Source organism: Petaurus breviceps, unplaced genomic scaffold (genome assembly GCF_028583685.1).
Source record: "Petaurus breviceps papuanus isolate PSGF00001 unplaced genomic scaffold, PetGlider_PUasm1.0 79, whole genome shotgun sequence".
In the NCBI taxonomy this organism is placed as follows: domain Eukaryota; kingdom Metazoa; phylum Chordata; class Mammalia; order Diprotodontia; family Petauridae; genus Petaurus; species Petaurus breviceps.
The window spans coordinates 33410173-33422985 of record NW_027186523.1 but is presented as its reverse complement, the minus strand read 5'-3'; the positions used below and the strand labels follow the sequence as shown (position 1 = coordinate 33422985).

The 12813-nt window shown below is 39.7% G+C and overlaps 1 protein-coding gene across 2 annotated transcripts in view; it reads right to left on the bottom strand.

The window, feature by feature from the left end:
• Positions 1-9806, bottom strand: part of LOC138175904 (LHFPL tetraspan subfamily member 3 protein) — a 733753-nt gene extending 723947 nt beyond the window's left edge. The window contains exon 1 of one of the 2 annotated variants that reach the window (XM_069106565.1): positions 8815-9806. In XM_069106565.1, coding sequence (XP_068962666.1) covers positions 8815-9256 — 442 coding nt within the window. In that variant the 5' untranslated portion in view covers positions 9257-9806. The remainder of the gene's footprint in view (positions 1-8814) is intronic. The other variant, XM_069106564.1, reaches the window with a different exon arrangement.
• Between the last annotated feature and the right edge of the window lie 3007 nt (positions 9807-12813).

Here is a 12813-nt window from a genome sequence, read left to right as displayed (position 1 = left end):
ATATATATATATATATATATATATATATATATATATATATATATATAAATTGTAACACATTGGCCATGAGGAATACTACTTATCAGGTCTTATTGTTGTACTAAGTTAAAACTGCAATTACAAACCTTTTATTTTCATGTTCTCAAACAGATAATATTTTGGATAACTTTTTATTGAATAATAATTATTATCATTATTCTTTTAAAGTACAAGACAATATAAGAAACTTGTCAGCATTTTTATTATGGCAAAAATCTATTAAATGCACAACTCAACCACACACACTGACACAACACATACTATGTGTGTTTATGGTCTCTTGATCACAGATGTTCACTTAAAAACTGCTCTGTGTTATGAAATATAGTTTGTTTTGACATACAAATTAATATATTTTTCAACACCTCTTCAACTGACAAATTACTTGTGTCATTTTTAAAGGCAAAAAAGTTTATAAATCACTCATTTAAAATACCTTGTATATTTATTTCACTGCTTGAAAATTCAACTTACATTAAAGAAACCTATACTTTCTAGCAAGTGGGACATACTGTCCCACAATGAAAATTTTACAGGGTAGGAAAAAAAAACACTTTGCAAAGATCAAAGCACTAAGTAAATGTGAAGTATTATGATTATCTCTTATTAGTATACATTGCCTGGGGCCTTTTGGATCTCCATCCGGGAAAAGGGATGGCAATGCATCTTCAGTAGAGCCTAATTTCTCCCTCAGCCTTCTTCACAGCTCCTCCCCTCAACGTGTTAATGAGTTCCATCTGAGCAAAGAATCCCCCACCTAAATCTAAGTTCCCTTCAGTTGTCAGCAAAAGCAGTTTACAACAGTAGGACCAGAGAGTCTCCGGTCTCTCTTAGCGTTCCCTGGGGTAAATCCCAACCATGCTCATCTTGGATTCTGAATCTTAGAGATCTGCACAAGCAGGGCAACCAAAGTCTGGGGCCACTGGACTGGTGGAAAGGAAGCAGGATTAGTACAGAGAATGGAAAAGAGAGGACAATGGCCTCCCTCTCCTCTTTTCCCTATCACAGTGTGGTCTAAACAAGGACACAGAAAGTCTAACTTGGGTCAAGCTCCTCCTTCTAATAGAGGAAATGTTTCAAGTTTATATTTGGTATCTAAATTTTAAGCAAAGCAAGAATAGCACAGGAAGAGGGAAGAGTTGAAAGGGGAACTATTAATTTCTTAGGCATATTTACCATCTTCCAAAAGGTCTCAAGTCATTCTGTTAGCCTAGTGGATACAGAGAAGATCTTTAAGTCAGAAAAACCTGAGTTCAAGCTCCACTTTTTGTACATATTGACTATGTGACTTAAATTGACTAGCTTTCAGTGTCCCAGAGAGCTCTCTCAGACATCTGAGATTAAGATACAAAGCTAGGAATCTTCTCACGGAGAGTTCCCCATATTAATAAAATCACAGCCTCACACACACACACACACACACACACACACACACACACACCAACAACAACCATGGGTCAGAAAATATGTTTCTGGGGGAAAGTTAACATATTGATAGCAAATCATAAACTAGTGCCAAGAAGGAATTCCAAAAAGCTAGATTAAGGGACTCACTGAGTTGTGAAATAGGCTATACCATGAACCAATGAAAATGATGAGTGTTCATGTTTGTCAAAGATATGTGGCTTTACTTCTAGTCACAGCATGTCAAGAGTTTAAAATTAGCCTTGTCTGCTTTTTTCCCCTCTTAGTTGAACTCCAATAATGTGACAAAGTCCAGTAACATCAGTAGAGGTAGTGGTAAATTTTAACTATTCCAAAAGTAACCTCACTTTTCAGTTATTTTCACATAAACAATTTCATTTCATAATTTTAGAAAAGGATTTGACCAGTAGAATAATAGAACAGGAAGGTTATCTCATCTATTCACTGTACTTTCACACTTGTATAGTGTTTTACACACATGTTGTAATTTGAGCTTCAAAAGCACTTTATTGGGCAAATAGGTAATCCAAGTATCATTATCTCCATTTCATAGTGAAGAAAGTGGGCTAAATTACTTTCCCAATGGCAGTAAATGGCGGAGTCAGTAAGAGAGCCCTAGAACCCACATCTTTTGATTCTACTGCCTGTATGGTTTCTACTATAGCAAACTTCCTCACAATAGCCAAGGAGAAAAAAAATTGCTACCATTAGATGAAGGAAAAACTAAGAAGCAATTAATGTAATCTTGGCTCTTCTGTCTGCCAGAGAGGTTCGCTTCTTTGACTAGCACTTTTGTCAGATGCTTACAATGACATGGTTGTGGCTATCTTGGCTCTCATTTGTCTCTCAATGTTTGGCCTCAATTTAGTAATCCACACTGGACTTATGCAAAATCTTCAGGGCCATCTGGAGATTACAGTTAGTGAAAAATGCAACAGCCCAAATTCAAAAGGTGCATGTGTCGTATGACATTTGCTCTTCAGTTTATGCTGGTTATGTATATGGCTCTAGAACCAATTTAAGACAGTATATAGCCTGTAAAACATTACAAGATTTAGTTATTGTTTGCCTAAAAAAGCACTTAATTTAACTCAAGAATACTAACTGACTATTCTTTAATCTATACCCTAAGAGGAAAGAAGTAGGGATCAAAATTTCTAAAGGTATGACATTGTCTTTCCATCCTCATCCAAACTAGGTGCAGTTTATTAACCTATAAAGCTAACTAGAAATCTAGCTTTTCTCCAGGGTAGGAACAGATCAGATCAGAGAATAATCAAATTCTTTCCCTATGTGGATTGTCTTATGGATATTTTTTCTCTTTGAATATGTGTGTATAAATACATACATACATATATATATATATGGTTTTTATATATTGTATTGAGAGACAGTTTTAGATTTCAGAAATGCAAAAATCACCAAAGAATGCAATTTTACACCTTTTTCTCAATGGTGTATCATAGTAATTTCCATATCAGGTTAAGAAAGAGTTAATGAACATTGACTTGTTTCTCACTAGGAAGACTGATAATTATTTGGAGAAAATAGAGGAATGAGGAGGTCAGGGAGCTCATAACAACATCTAAAATGACATCCTTTTCATATATAGATTCCAGTGCTAGACAAACATAGTTAGTATGCTAAAAAAATATTTTTGGAGCAAGTAAAAATATTTTCAGGCAAGTGTGGCACAGAGGAAAGAGCCTGGAATTTTCAGTCAAAAGATCTATAACTGAATCCTGACTCTCCTCATTTCTACCTCAGTGATCTTGAACAAGTTACTTCATGTAAAGTAATAAAAAAATCACTTAAATTGAATCCTAGATTCTGGGTTTGAATCCCAGGTTTGCTACTTACTCTGCAGTGAATGTGGGCACCTTCATTTCTCAATTTCTCTTATGTAAAATATAAGGAAGAAAATGGACAAGAGGAGAAGTTCTTAATTTCTTCTGAGTCGTAGTTCCCTTTAGGAATCTGCTGAAACCTATGGACCCTTCTCAGAATGATATTTTTAAATGGAGTTTATAAACTTCAGTTAAGGGTTAGTGGAAACAAAAAAGTAATTTTTCTCATCCAAGTTTATGACCTCCCTGAAATCTACCCATAGACTCCTTGAAGGCCATAGACCCCAGGTTAACAACCAATGGACTGATTAGATAATCATTAAGGTTACCTCTCCTGGAGTGTATATAGACCTAGAGTCAGAAAGATCTATATTCAAATCCTGTCTGAAACAATAACTAGGCATGTAATCCTGGAAAAGTCACTTAACCACTATTGGTCTCAGTTTCCTAATCTGTTAAATGGGAATAATAAGGGTACATAACTCATAGGATTAATGTGAGGACCACATGCATTTAAAGGTAAGAACAATATCTCTCATTTCACTGGAAAAAATTGAGCCCATTCACCCATGGTTACCTCTTTACCCTTTCTAATTTTATAACATTCAGATGTTTTTCCACCTCTGCTCCACTATCTCTTCCTTCACCTTTGTCTCGCATGAAAAGGTGACCCTTCTCCTTGCTAAGGCAAACCTTCTTCATGTATAAGTGATCCCATTCCTTTTTATCTTCTCCAGTAGGTCTCCCCTTCTATTATCCTCACTCCCATTTAATCTCAAAGATCTCTCTGCCTACTGGCTGCTTCCCTAATGCCCACAAACACATTCATGTCTCCTCCATTCTCAAAAACTTCACTTGACCTTTTCATCCCCACTAGCCATCATCCAATGCCTCTTCTCCTTTTCATGGCTAAACTCCTTGAGAAAAAAAGGTATACAATTGGTACCTCCACTTTCTTTTCTCTGATTCCTTTTAACTCTCTGGAGTCTGGCTTCTGATAATATCTCAATTGAAACTGCCCTAGGAAAAGTTACCGGTGATCTCTCAATGGCCAAATCTAACGATCTTTTCTCAACCTTCACCTTTCTTGACCTTTGTGCAGCCTTTGGCACTGTCAAATCACTCTCTTCTCCTTGATAATTCTTCTCTCTACATTTTCATGATATTGCTCTTTTCCTATCTATCTGAACATTGCTCAATCTTCTCTGCTGCAATTTTATCCAGATTGTGCTTCCGTAATGTTGGTGCACCTGAGGCCCGGTCTTGGGACCTCTTCTCTTCCCCTTCTATGTTAGTTAGCTTGGTCAATTCACCAACTTCCATTCATTCAATTGTCATACTCTATAGATATTATGAAGATATATTTATTCTTCTCTAACTTCTCTGCTGACCTCCAGGCTTTTATCTCTAATTGTCTAATGGACATCTTGAACAGGATGTTCTACAGACATCTTAAACTCAACATGTTCAAAGCTGAATTAATTATCCCCTCCCCAAACCTCATCTTTCCCAATCTTCACTATTACTGTCAAAGTATAAACATCTTCCCAGTTAACTAGGCTCACAGTCTAGGTGTCCACCTTGACTCTTCATTCTCTATGCTACCTCAAATTTAATCTATTGCCAAGTCATCCTTCCTAACATCAGTTGTATCTGTCCTCTGACCATGCCACTACCCTGATGCAATCCTTCACTACCTCATGTCTGAACTATTACAATAGTTTGTTTGCTTTCTCTGCTTCAAGGCCATCCTTTAATTCAGTTATCCAACTGTTCTTCCACAGGTACGGGTCTGATCATTTTTAACCCCCTTAGTAAATAAGCTGCAGTAGTTCCACATTACTTCCAGGATCAAAATCCTCTGTTTGACTTTTAAAGACCTTCATTTACTCTTATTTTTATTATTATTATTATTATATATCATTCTTAAAATTATATATTGTTGTATATTAATATATCACTGCATATTAATATATTATATCTTATAATATATTATATTACATGTATTATATATTATTACCTTTACTAATATTCCAATCTTCTAACACCTTAACTCCCCCCTACTCTATTGACTCTGCAGTCCAGTGACTTGTCTCCTTACTGTTCCTCACACAAGATAACTCCATCTCCTGACCCTGAATTCTCTCTTTCACCACCTCGACCTTCTGGCCTCCTCAGCTTCCTTCAAGCTTCCACTAAAATCTCTTCCCCTGTAAGAGGCCTTAATTGGTGTCCCTTAATGCCAGTGCCTTCCTTCTGGGATCAATTTCCAACTTCTCCTGCATAATTCTTACTTGCACATAGCTGTTGACATGCTTTCTCTCCACTACATTGTGAACTCCTTGAAGGCAAGAACTGTTTTTGTTTTTCTTTGCATCTCTAGTGCTTAACACAGTGCCTAGAATACAGTCGGTATTTAATAAATTCTTTTTATACTTGACTTGTTGACTAAAGTACTTTGCACATTTTAAGTGCTATTTAAATCTGTGATGAAGATGCCGATTATGATGATGATGATAATGGTGGCTATGACTTTAAATCAAGTGTACTTGTCCTCAACCAGTGTTCAAAGTGGAGAAAGGAGGAGAAAAAGAGAAAGGTTCTTGGTAGTGGACTGAAACAAATACATGATTTTCCTCACCATCAATATTTATTGTTACATATTTTTAGATCTGAATGTGTTCGGATTTGTTGCCACTAAAACAGAAATAGCTCTGATAACTAAGTATATAAACTGATCATTTGACTTTCAGAAGAGTTAACATTCTCTATATGTGAATGGTGAATTAAATCTGGTCTTTCATATTTGGCAAATTACATTGGAGATTAGCCTAGATACATTTAGACCATAAGTACTAGAGGACAATTAAAGGTGAAAAGGTAACATTCTACAGTTTCCAATTAAGTCCATAATATATAATGTAAAATGTCTTGTTGATATCATTAAGCTCATAAAAATGGAACACCTTTTCAAACATGGCCATCCTTTATACCACCCACATTCATTAACAAAACAGTGAATGTTGTTTTGATTTAATTCAATTCTGTATTAATGTGATTCGATTCTGTAACACAAATATTGTATTTTCAGTGATATGCCATATCAGTAAATGAAATTACTTTCCCATATGTCTCATCTAGAATTTTTTAAAATCAAATAAAATTAGTAATTCCAAATAAAGACTTGAAACACATGCATGGATATGTACTTTTCTAAAAGTGAAGAAAATATTTCTCCTATCATTGCAGTTTGAGAAATGCCCTAACATTTCACAGTAATATGTGAAGAAAAGATTTATGTCAAATTCTTGAGAATACACGGTCTTCATTCTTCTCAAGAAAAGGATACTAATTTTTAAAAATTTAAGGTTTTTTCTTATGTTTGATGGTTATTCTTTATAAAATACTAAAAGCAACTTCAAAACATTAAACCCTGAGCAAGAAGGGAAAGAATACATTTCAAAGTCAAACCCAGCTTGTTATGAACTGAAGCTCTGTGAACTTTCTCCAAAACTGACTTCCCTTTCTAGTGTCATAGTAAGGTTTGTTTTTAATGCATAAAACCGTATAAACATAAGGTCAGGATATCTTTATCCAAGGTTAATTTCAGTGATTTGAATGATGAAACTGATTTGAATCACCAAACCTAAATAGGTCAGTTAACTGAGAGAAATTAGATTAGTTGTGCAGGGTCAAGTCTTTCCCCAAACATCTGCATCCTGCATGTCCTTTTCCTCTCCAGGGTCAAACCAGGGATAGGAATTAAGAGCAACCCTATCTGAGTTTCTATAATACACACATTAATTACAAAGTGTCTAATTTTTTGGTATAAATTTTAAAGTTATGCCAATGTTTGAAAACAATCATTGAAGTTGACAGCAGTTTCAAGGGGGAAAAGTGTCATAGGAAGCTGCAGAGAAAGTATCTTTTTTTTTCTTTGAGAAAGACAAATACCCTCCTATAGAGATTTCAAAATTCCCAAATCAGTGTATTCATGCCCATTTCTTGGTACCTTTCCAATACAGGTATTTAGAGTATATAATATCATCAGTCAACTGGGACATTTTCTTTATAAAAAGAAATGACTTTCACACAATTTTAGTCTCAAAGAGATTCCCCATTCTCATATAAAATAAGTAATATATAGGATGTCATAGGAGAAAAATCAAACACTGACAAGATACCCAGATGTACATATGTCAACTTGCCTTGTAAATTTATTCTGAAGCCCTGCTCCCCAGAACACACTGCCAAGCTCTTAGGATAAACTACAAAATCTTGAAGCTAACACCTTTGAAAAATCAGAAAAATGAAAAGGAATACAACTGAAAAAGTCTAGCTCTCTGAAATATATTCATTATTTGGACATTCACCCAGCCTTTTTTAGACTCAACTTTATCTTATGTTTCTTGACAGCAGTGGGCCAAGGAACTTAGGATAGCAGGGTTAGTATTTGAAAAAGAAGGTGTCAAAATAGAAGGGGGATTCCAAGAGAGATTTGTTATTATCAGTCAAAAGAAAGGGAAAGAACAAGAGAGAAGCAGAGTTTTACTTCTCAACTCTTCAAAGTGACTAAGAAATCACTTTATTTTTTATTCCTGAGGTAAAAGTCACTCTGGTGCTCAGAATTGCATCTTTTTGGAACCATCTATTTACTTCATCTATCCAAAGCCTGACCCAAGCAGGCAAAGATCTTCCAGAGAATGCAAATGAAATTAGTTTTCGTTGCTTTCTCCCTCCCTAAATGCACTCCCCAAGATGGAATTATGAAGAAAAGTGAACTTGAACCTTTTCCCAAGACCTCTTGCTCCCTCTTGGTGGGGGTGAGGGCAAAAATGATATTTTGACAGCTAAAAGGCAAGAACTGCAAACTCGACATTGGGAAATCTCCAAGGAACTCTACATTTGTTGTAGTTTAAGACTAAACCACTAAAGAATTTTCAAGTGTTCAAGGTGGACCAAGAATTTTTTTTTAACAAGCCTGGGGCAGATGGACACAAACCAACATCAGCACTCAGAAGCTCCAGTCGCCCTCCAGCAATGACAGAACCATAGTCCAGGAAGGCACCAATAAGTAGACTGATAAACACAGTCTCAAGACCAAAACCTCCAGGACAGCCTCCCCAAATTTTCTTTCCTCATCCCCCTGCCCCTCACACCCTCAGAGTCCTCCAATTTGAGAATTTCAGTGACTCTTTCTTCACCTTTACAAACTGACTCTTCTCAGCGACTGACTTGCAGGTGGCTTTCCCCTGGACTTCCATCAGGCACCCAAACGCCACGGGATGGTTTGCCATTTGATGGGGTGGGGGCACGACTTCTGAGTACTGGCCTTGTTCACCTCTCTCCTCAACCCTAGTCCGATTAAGTTTCTACATAAAGAGCAACGTCCCCTCACCATCTCCTCTCACCCTATGCCCCTTTCCGGGAGCTGCCACTTCCCTCCCAGGACGCCTCGAGTTCCCTCCCCTCCTGGAAGAGAGGGGGGCGGGTGGGTACTCACCGGAGGTGAGCTGCATCCAGGCACAGATTTTGTAGACGGTGGCCGTGTTGCAGAAGAAGAAGAGGGTAAAGCAGACTATGCAGGCGATGATGAGCATCATGGAGAGCCCGATGAAGAAGGAGGCAGCTTTGAAGGCGCTGGAGGGCAGGGTGGAGAAGTCTGTGAAGCTGCCCCGGCAGGTCAGTTCCCTGGAGAAGCCGTTCCCGATGCAGTAGTGGAAGAGCCCGAAATAGCCCGCTTGAGGAGTGTCCACGCCGTCCCCGATCCAGTAGGGCTGGATGAAGCACACCACGTTGACGATGGCAAAGCAGATGGTGAAGATGGCCCAGAGCACGCCAATGGCCCGGGAGTTCCGTACATAGTTGGTGTGGTAGAGCTTAGCAGCCTCCTGAGCTGGGAGCATAGCGGCGGCGGCGGCGGCTGCTGCTGCTGCTCCTGGCATTCTCCTCCTCCACCACCACCGCCACCTCCTCTTCCTCCTCCTCCTCCTCCTCCTCCTCCCCCTCCCCTCACCTCTTTATGCACAGGAGGCACACGCACACACACGTACACACACATACACACACGGAGCAGCGCTGTAGCTCCAATGCTCCAGCCTCAGCATAACAGCGCCAGTTTCAGAGTCTGCATCCTCCCTCCCGGAAGGAGACAGGGGGGAGGGCTGAGCATCCCCTCTTTTGCTCGCCCTGATCTTCCTCCTGTCCTCCTGCTTCTCCAGCCCAGCTCACCACCACTCCACCCCCCAACCCCCACCTCGTTTTCTCCACTCCGTTTTTCTCTGACTCCAGCTGCCCGCGGCGGTTGGTCCCGCAGCTGATGCTGCTGTTGCTGCAGCTGCTGCAGCTGCTGCAGCAGAAGGTGGCAAATCCTCCGCTGGGCAATAAGGCGCTAGGCTCGACTTGCCCAGGAAAGCTGCGGGGCCAGGGGCTTGGGTTACGCCGGAGCCGGAGCCGGAGCGGCAGCACCAGAAAGCGCGCGCCGTGGCGGGCTGCTAGTAGAACTAACCCCTCGCGCTCGCGGCAGGCCCGGGGACGCCCCTCACGTGGCAGACAGAAGCGGGCAGGAGAAACTGCTCGCGGAGCCGGGTAGGAAGGGAGGCAGTGCTGGGGCGGCAGCACTGGGGGAAGGAGAGTACACAGCCCCCGCTGGAGAGCCCCTGCTGCACGTCCCAGGGATTCCCAGAGTTGGTGCTGGTGTCTGGGCCCGACGACGGGCTTATTCACGAAACATTTCACAACCGCACAGCAAAGCGCTTCAGCCTTTCTCAGTCTTTGCAGGGCAGCCGGTGGGGAAGTGGTCAGCTACAGGTGAGGAAAGGAAAGGTGCGGGGAGACCCCAAATTGAACGCTGTCCCAGAGGTGTCCCCACCCACCGACCCCCACGCCGGAGGAATCTGAATGGGGGATCCCTTTCCTAAGCTGCTCACTTAGCAGAAGTGACTGCTGAGAAGAGAGGCTTAGAGGAGATGAGAGGAAAGTAGAAAAGAGGCTGCCGAAATTAAGTAAATACTTAAAGGATGGAAAAACAATCTCTTTAGTCCCAGGAGATACATACAGTCTTCCTGGGCTGCTGCATCCAAAAGCGGGTGGGGGGAAGCATCACCTTGCTAGTCGGACTTCCTGTGAGGAGCCTCTCTGAAATTAGGCTGGTCTTGTCACAACACACATAGAATCGCCTGACTTGTACCAGAAGACTTTCCAACTCTTTCGGACCTGTCAGAATCTGAACTCTGCTGGCCTAGCCTTTGAGAACCGCGGGCCACTTCTGAGGGATGATGAGACTTTCATGGAGGAAATAATAAATGAATGGAAAAAGTCAGATAACTAGGGTTTGAATCTCGGCCTTTAGCTTGCTACAGTGACTTCCGTAACCTTGGGCAAGTAGTGACTTCTCTCCTGGTTTTGGCTTCTTCATCTGTATAATAAAAGTGTTGAACTGTAAGACTTCTAAATTTTCTTCCTCCTTTCCTAGCTCTAAGTCTATGATGTGGGGGCTGCGGCGTGGAGGGGTCGAGGTCTCAGCACAATGCTTTGCACTTAGTGTTTTGCAAATGCTTTTTCGCTCCTACAAGACCTCATGTTTATCCATGGTTATATGATAATCAAATGAAATAGATGTGCCCAATTTAGTGGTTCCCTCAGTGAGATTCCTACATTGTCCCTTCCCATGTCACTTTTACGTTACCCACTCTTTTATAGCACCAATTTTGTGGCACTCTGTACAATATAGAAAAGCACAGGTCAACTGGGACTTATTAATAAATGATTTTTCAAATATGTTTAGGCTTAATGAGTATTCCCCATTCACCTGTCAAACAAGTGTTGTGTAGGATGATAGGGCACAGAAATTTAATACTGCAAAGATGTACATCTATAATCTAACTATGTCTTTTCCTGTGCTAAAAAGCTATAATTCTGTGAAACTGGTGCTGTAGTGGAAAAGATATCACACTTGTAGCCGGAAGTCCTCAGCTCAATTCTCCTTTCTTTTACTTAATTAGCCCTATTACTCTGGGCAGGTAAACTTCCCTAATTATGTCTCTGATGCTTACTACCAGTGTGACCTTGGGCAAATCAGTTAACCTTCCTGTACCCTAATTTTCTCATCTGTAAAATAATGGAGTTGGACTAGGAGGCACCTGAGCTGCTTTCCATCTCTTGATCTATTATCCTAAAATACTCTGATCCCTCTCAGGGCCCCAATTTTCTCACCAGTAAAAATAAGGTTTCAATAAATGATCTCTAAGATACAATCTAGCTCTGACATGCTGTTAAGTCAATTGATAAACATTTATTAAGTGCCTTCGATGTTCTAGGCACTGTGCTAAGCCTTGGGGATGCAAAGAAAACCAAAAGACTGTCCTTTCTCTTGAGGAACTCACTATTTAATTCTGTAATTCTAACTTGACTTCTTTCCATCATTTTCCTCCCTCCATTTTGCCCTCTCATCTTCTCTCTACATAGTTATTTGTTTATATACATGTCTTATTCCTCACCCCACCTCCCCACATTAAAAGATTCTACTAAGAATCTAGATTGCAAGCTACTTCAGGGTAAAGAATTAGGTTTTTAGTAATCTGAGTATTCCTCACATTGACTTGCATATAACAGGGCACTGTTAAATAGCTGTTACATCGAATTGAATAGATAATACATGACAGACAAACTGAAATCTTATTTAAAAGTAGACAATCTATGCATATCTCAACATTATGTTCAAAATCATGAAAAATCACAAAAGAAAAGCTACCACAGATAAGGACCTGGAAGTAAGTGTGCAAGAGAAATGTAGAATATTGCTTAGAAAATTTTTATTAATTTTATGTCATAAATACATTAACAAAATAGATAAAGTAGTAAAAGCTTCTGTTTTATAGTTCAGCCCAAGCCTGCCTTCCATCAAATGATCTGGATGTTTCTAAGTGTGTATTTGTCCTTAATTGTCCAGGGAATTAATTTTACTCTCCATTTCAAGTTACCATTGTAGACTTTGCTTTCAGATTTTCCCCCCACAATTTAACCCTTTTGTTTCCCTTTCCTCTGCTTTCCCAACATTCATTTTCCTCATTTTTGTCAGTTTCATTCCCTGTTCCTTATTTCTATGCCACAAATCACAGAAATGCAATCTAGTGCAATGAGCAATGGGACTAAAATGCTCCATAGTTAGAGAAGATTTTACTTGGAAATAAAAATTGCTTTCATAGATTTGGTACAATATTCTTATGCATAAATCTGATCATGTCACTTTTCTTCTCAAAAATCTTCAGAAGCTCCTTATTTCTTCCTGAGGAAATTCTAACTCCCCTGTGGCATTAAAAATAAACAAATAGGGGCAGCTATGTGGTGCAGTGAATAGAGCACCGGCCCTGGAGTCAGCAGAACCTGAGTTCAAATTTGGCCTCAGATACTTGACACACTTATTCATTAGCCATGTGACTTTGGGTGAATCACTTTAACCCGAAATGCCTTACAAAAAGCAAAAAACAAAAACAAAAAAAAC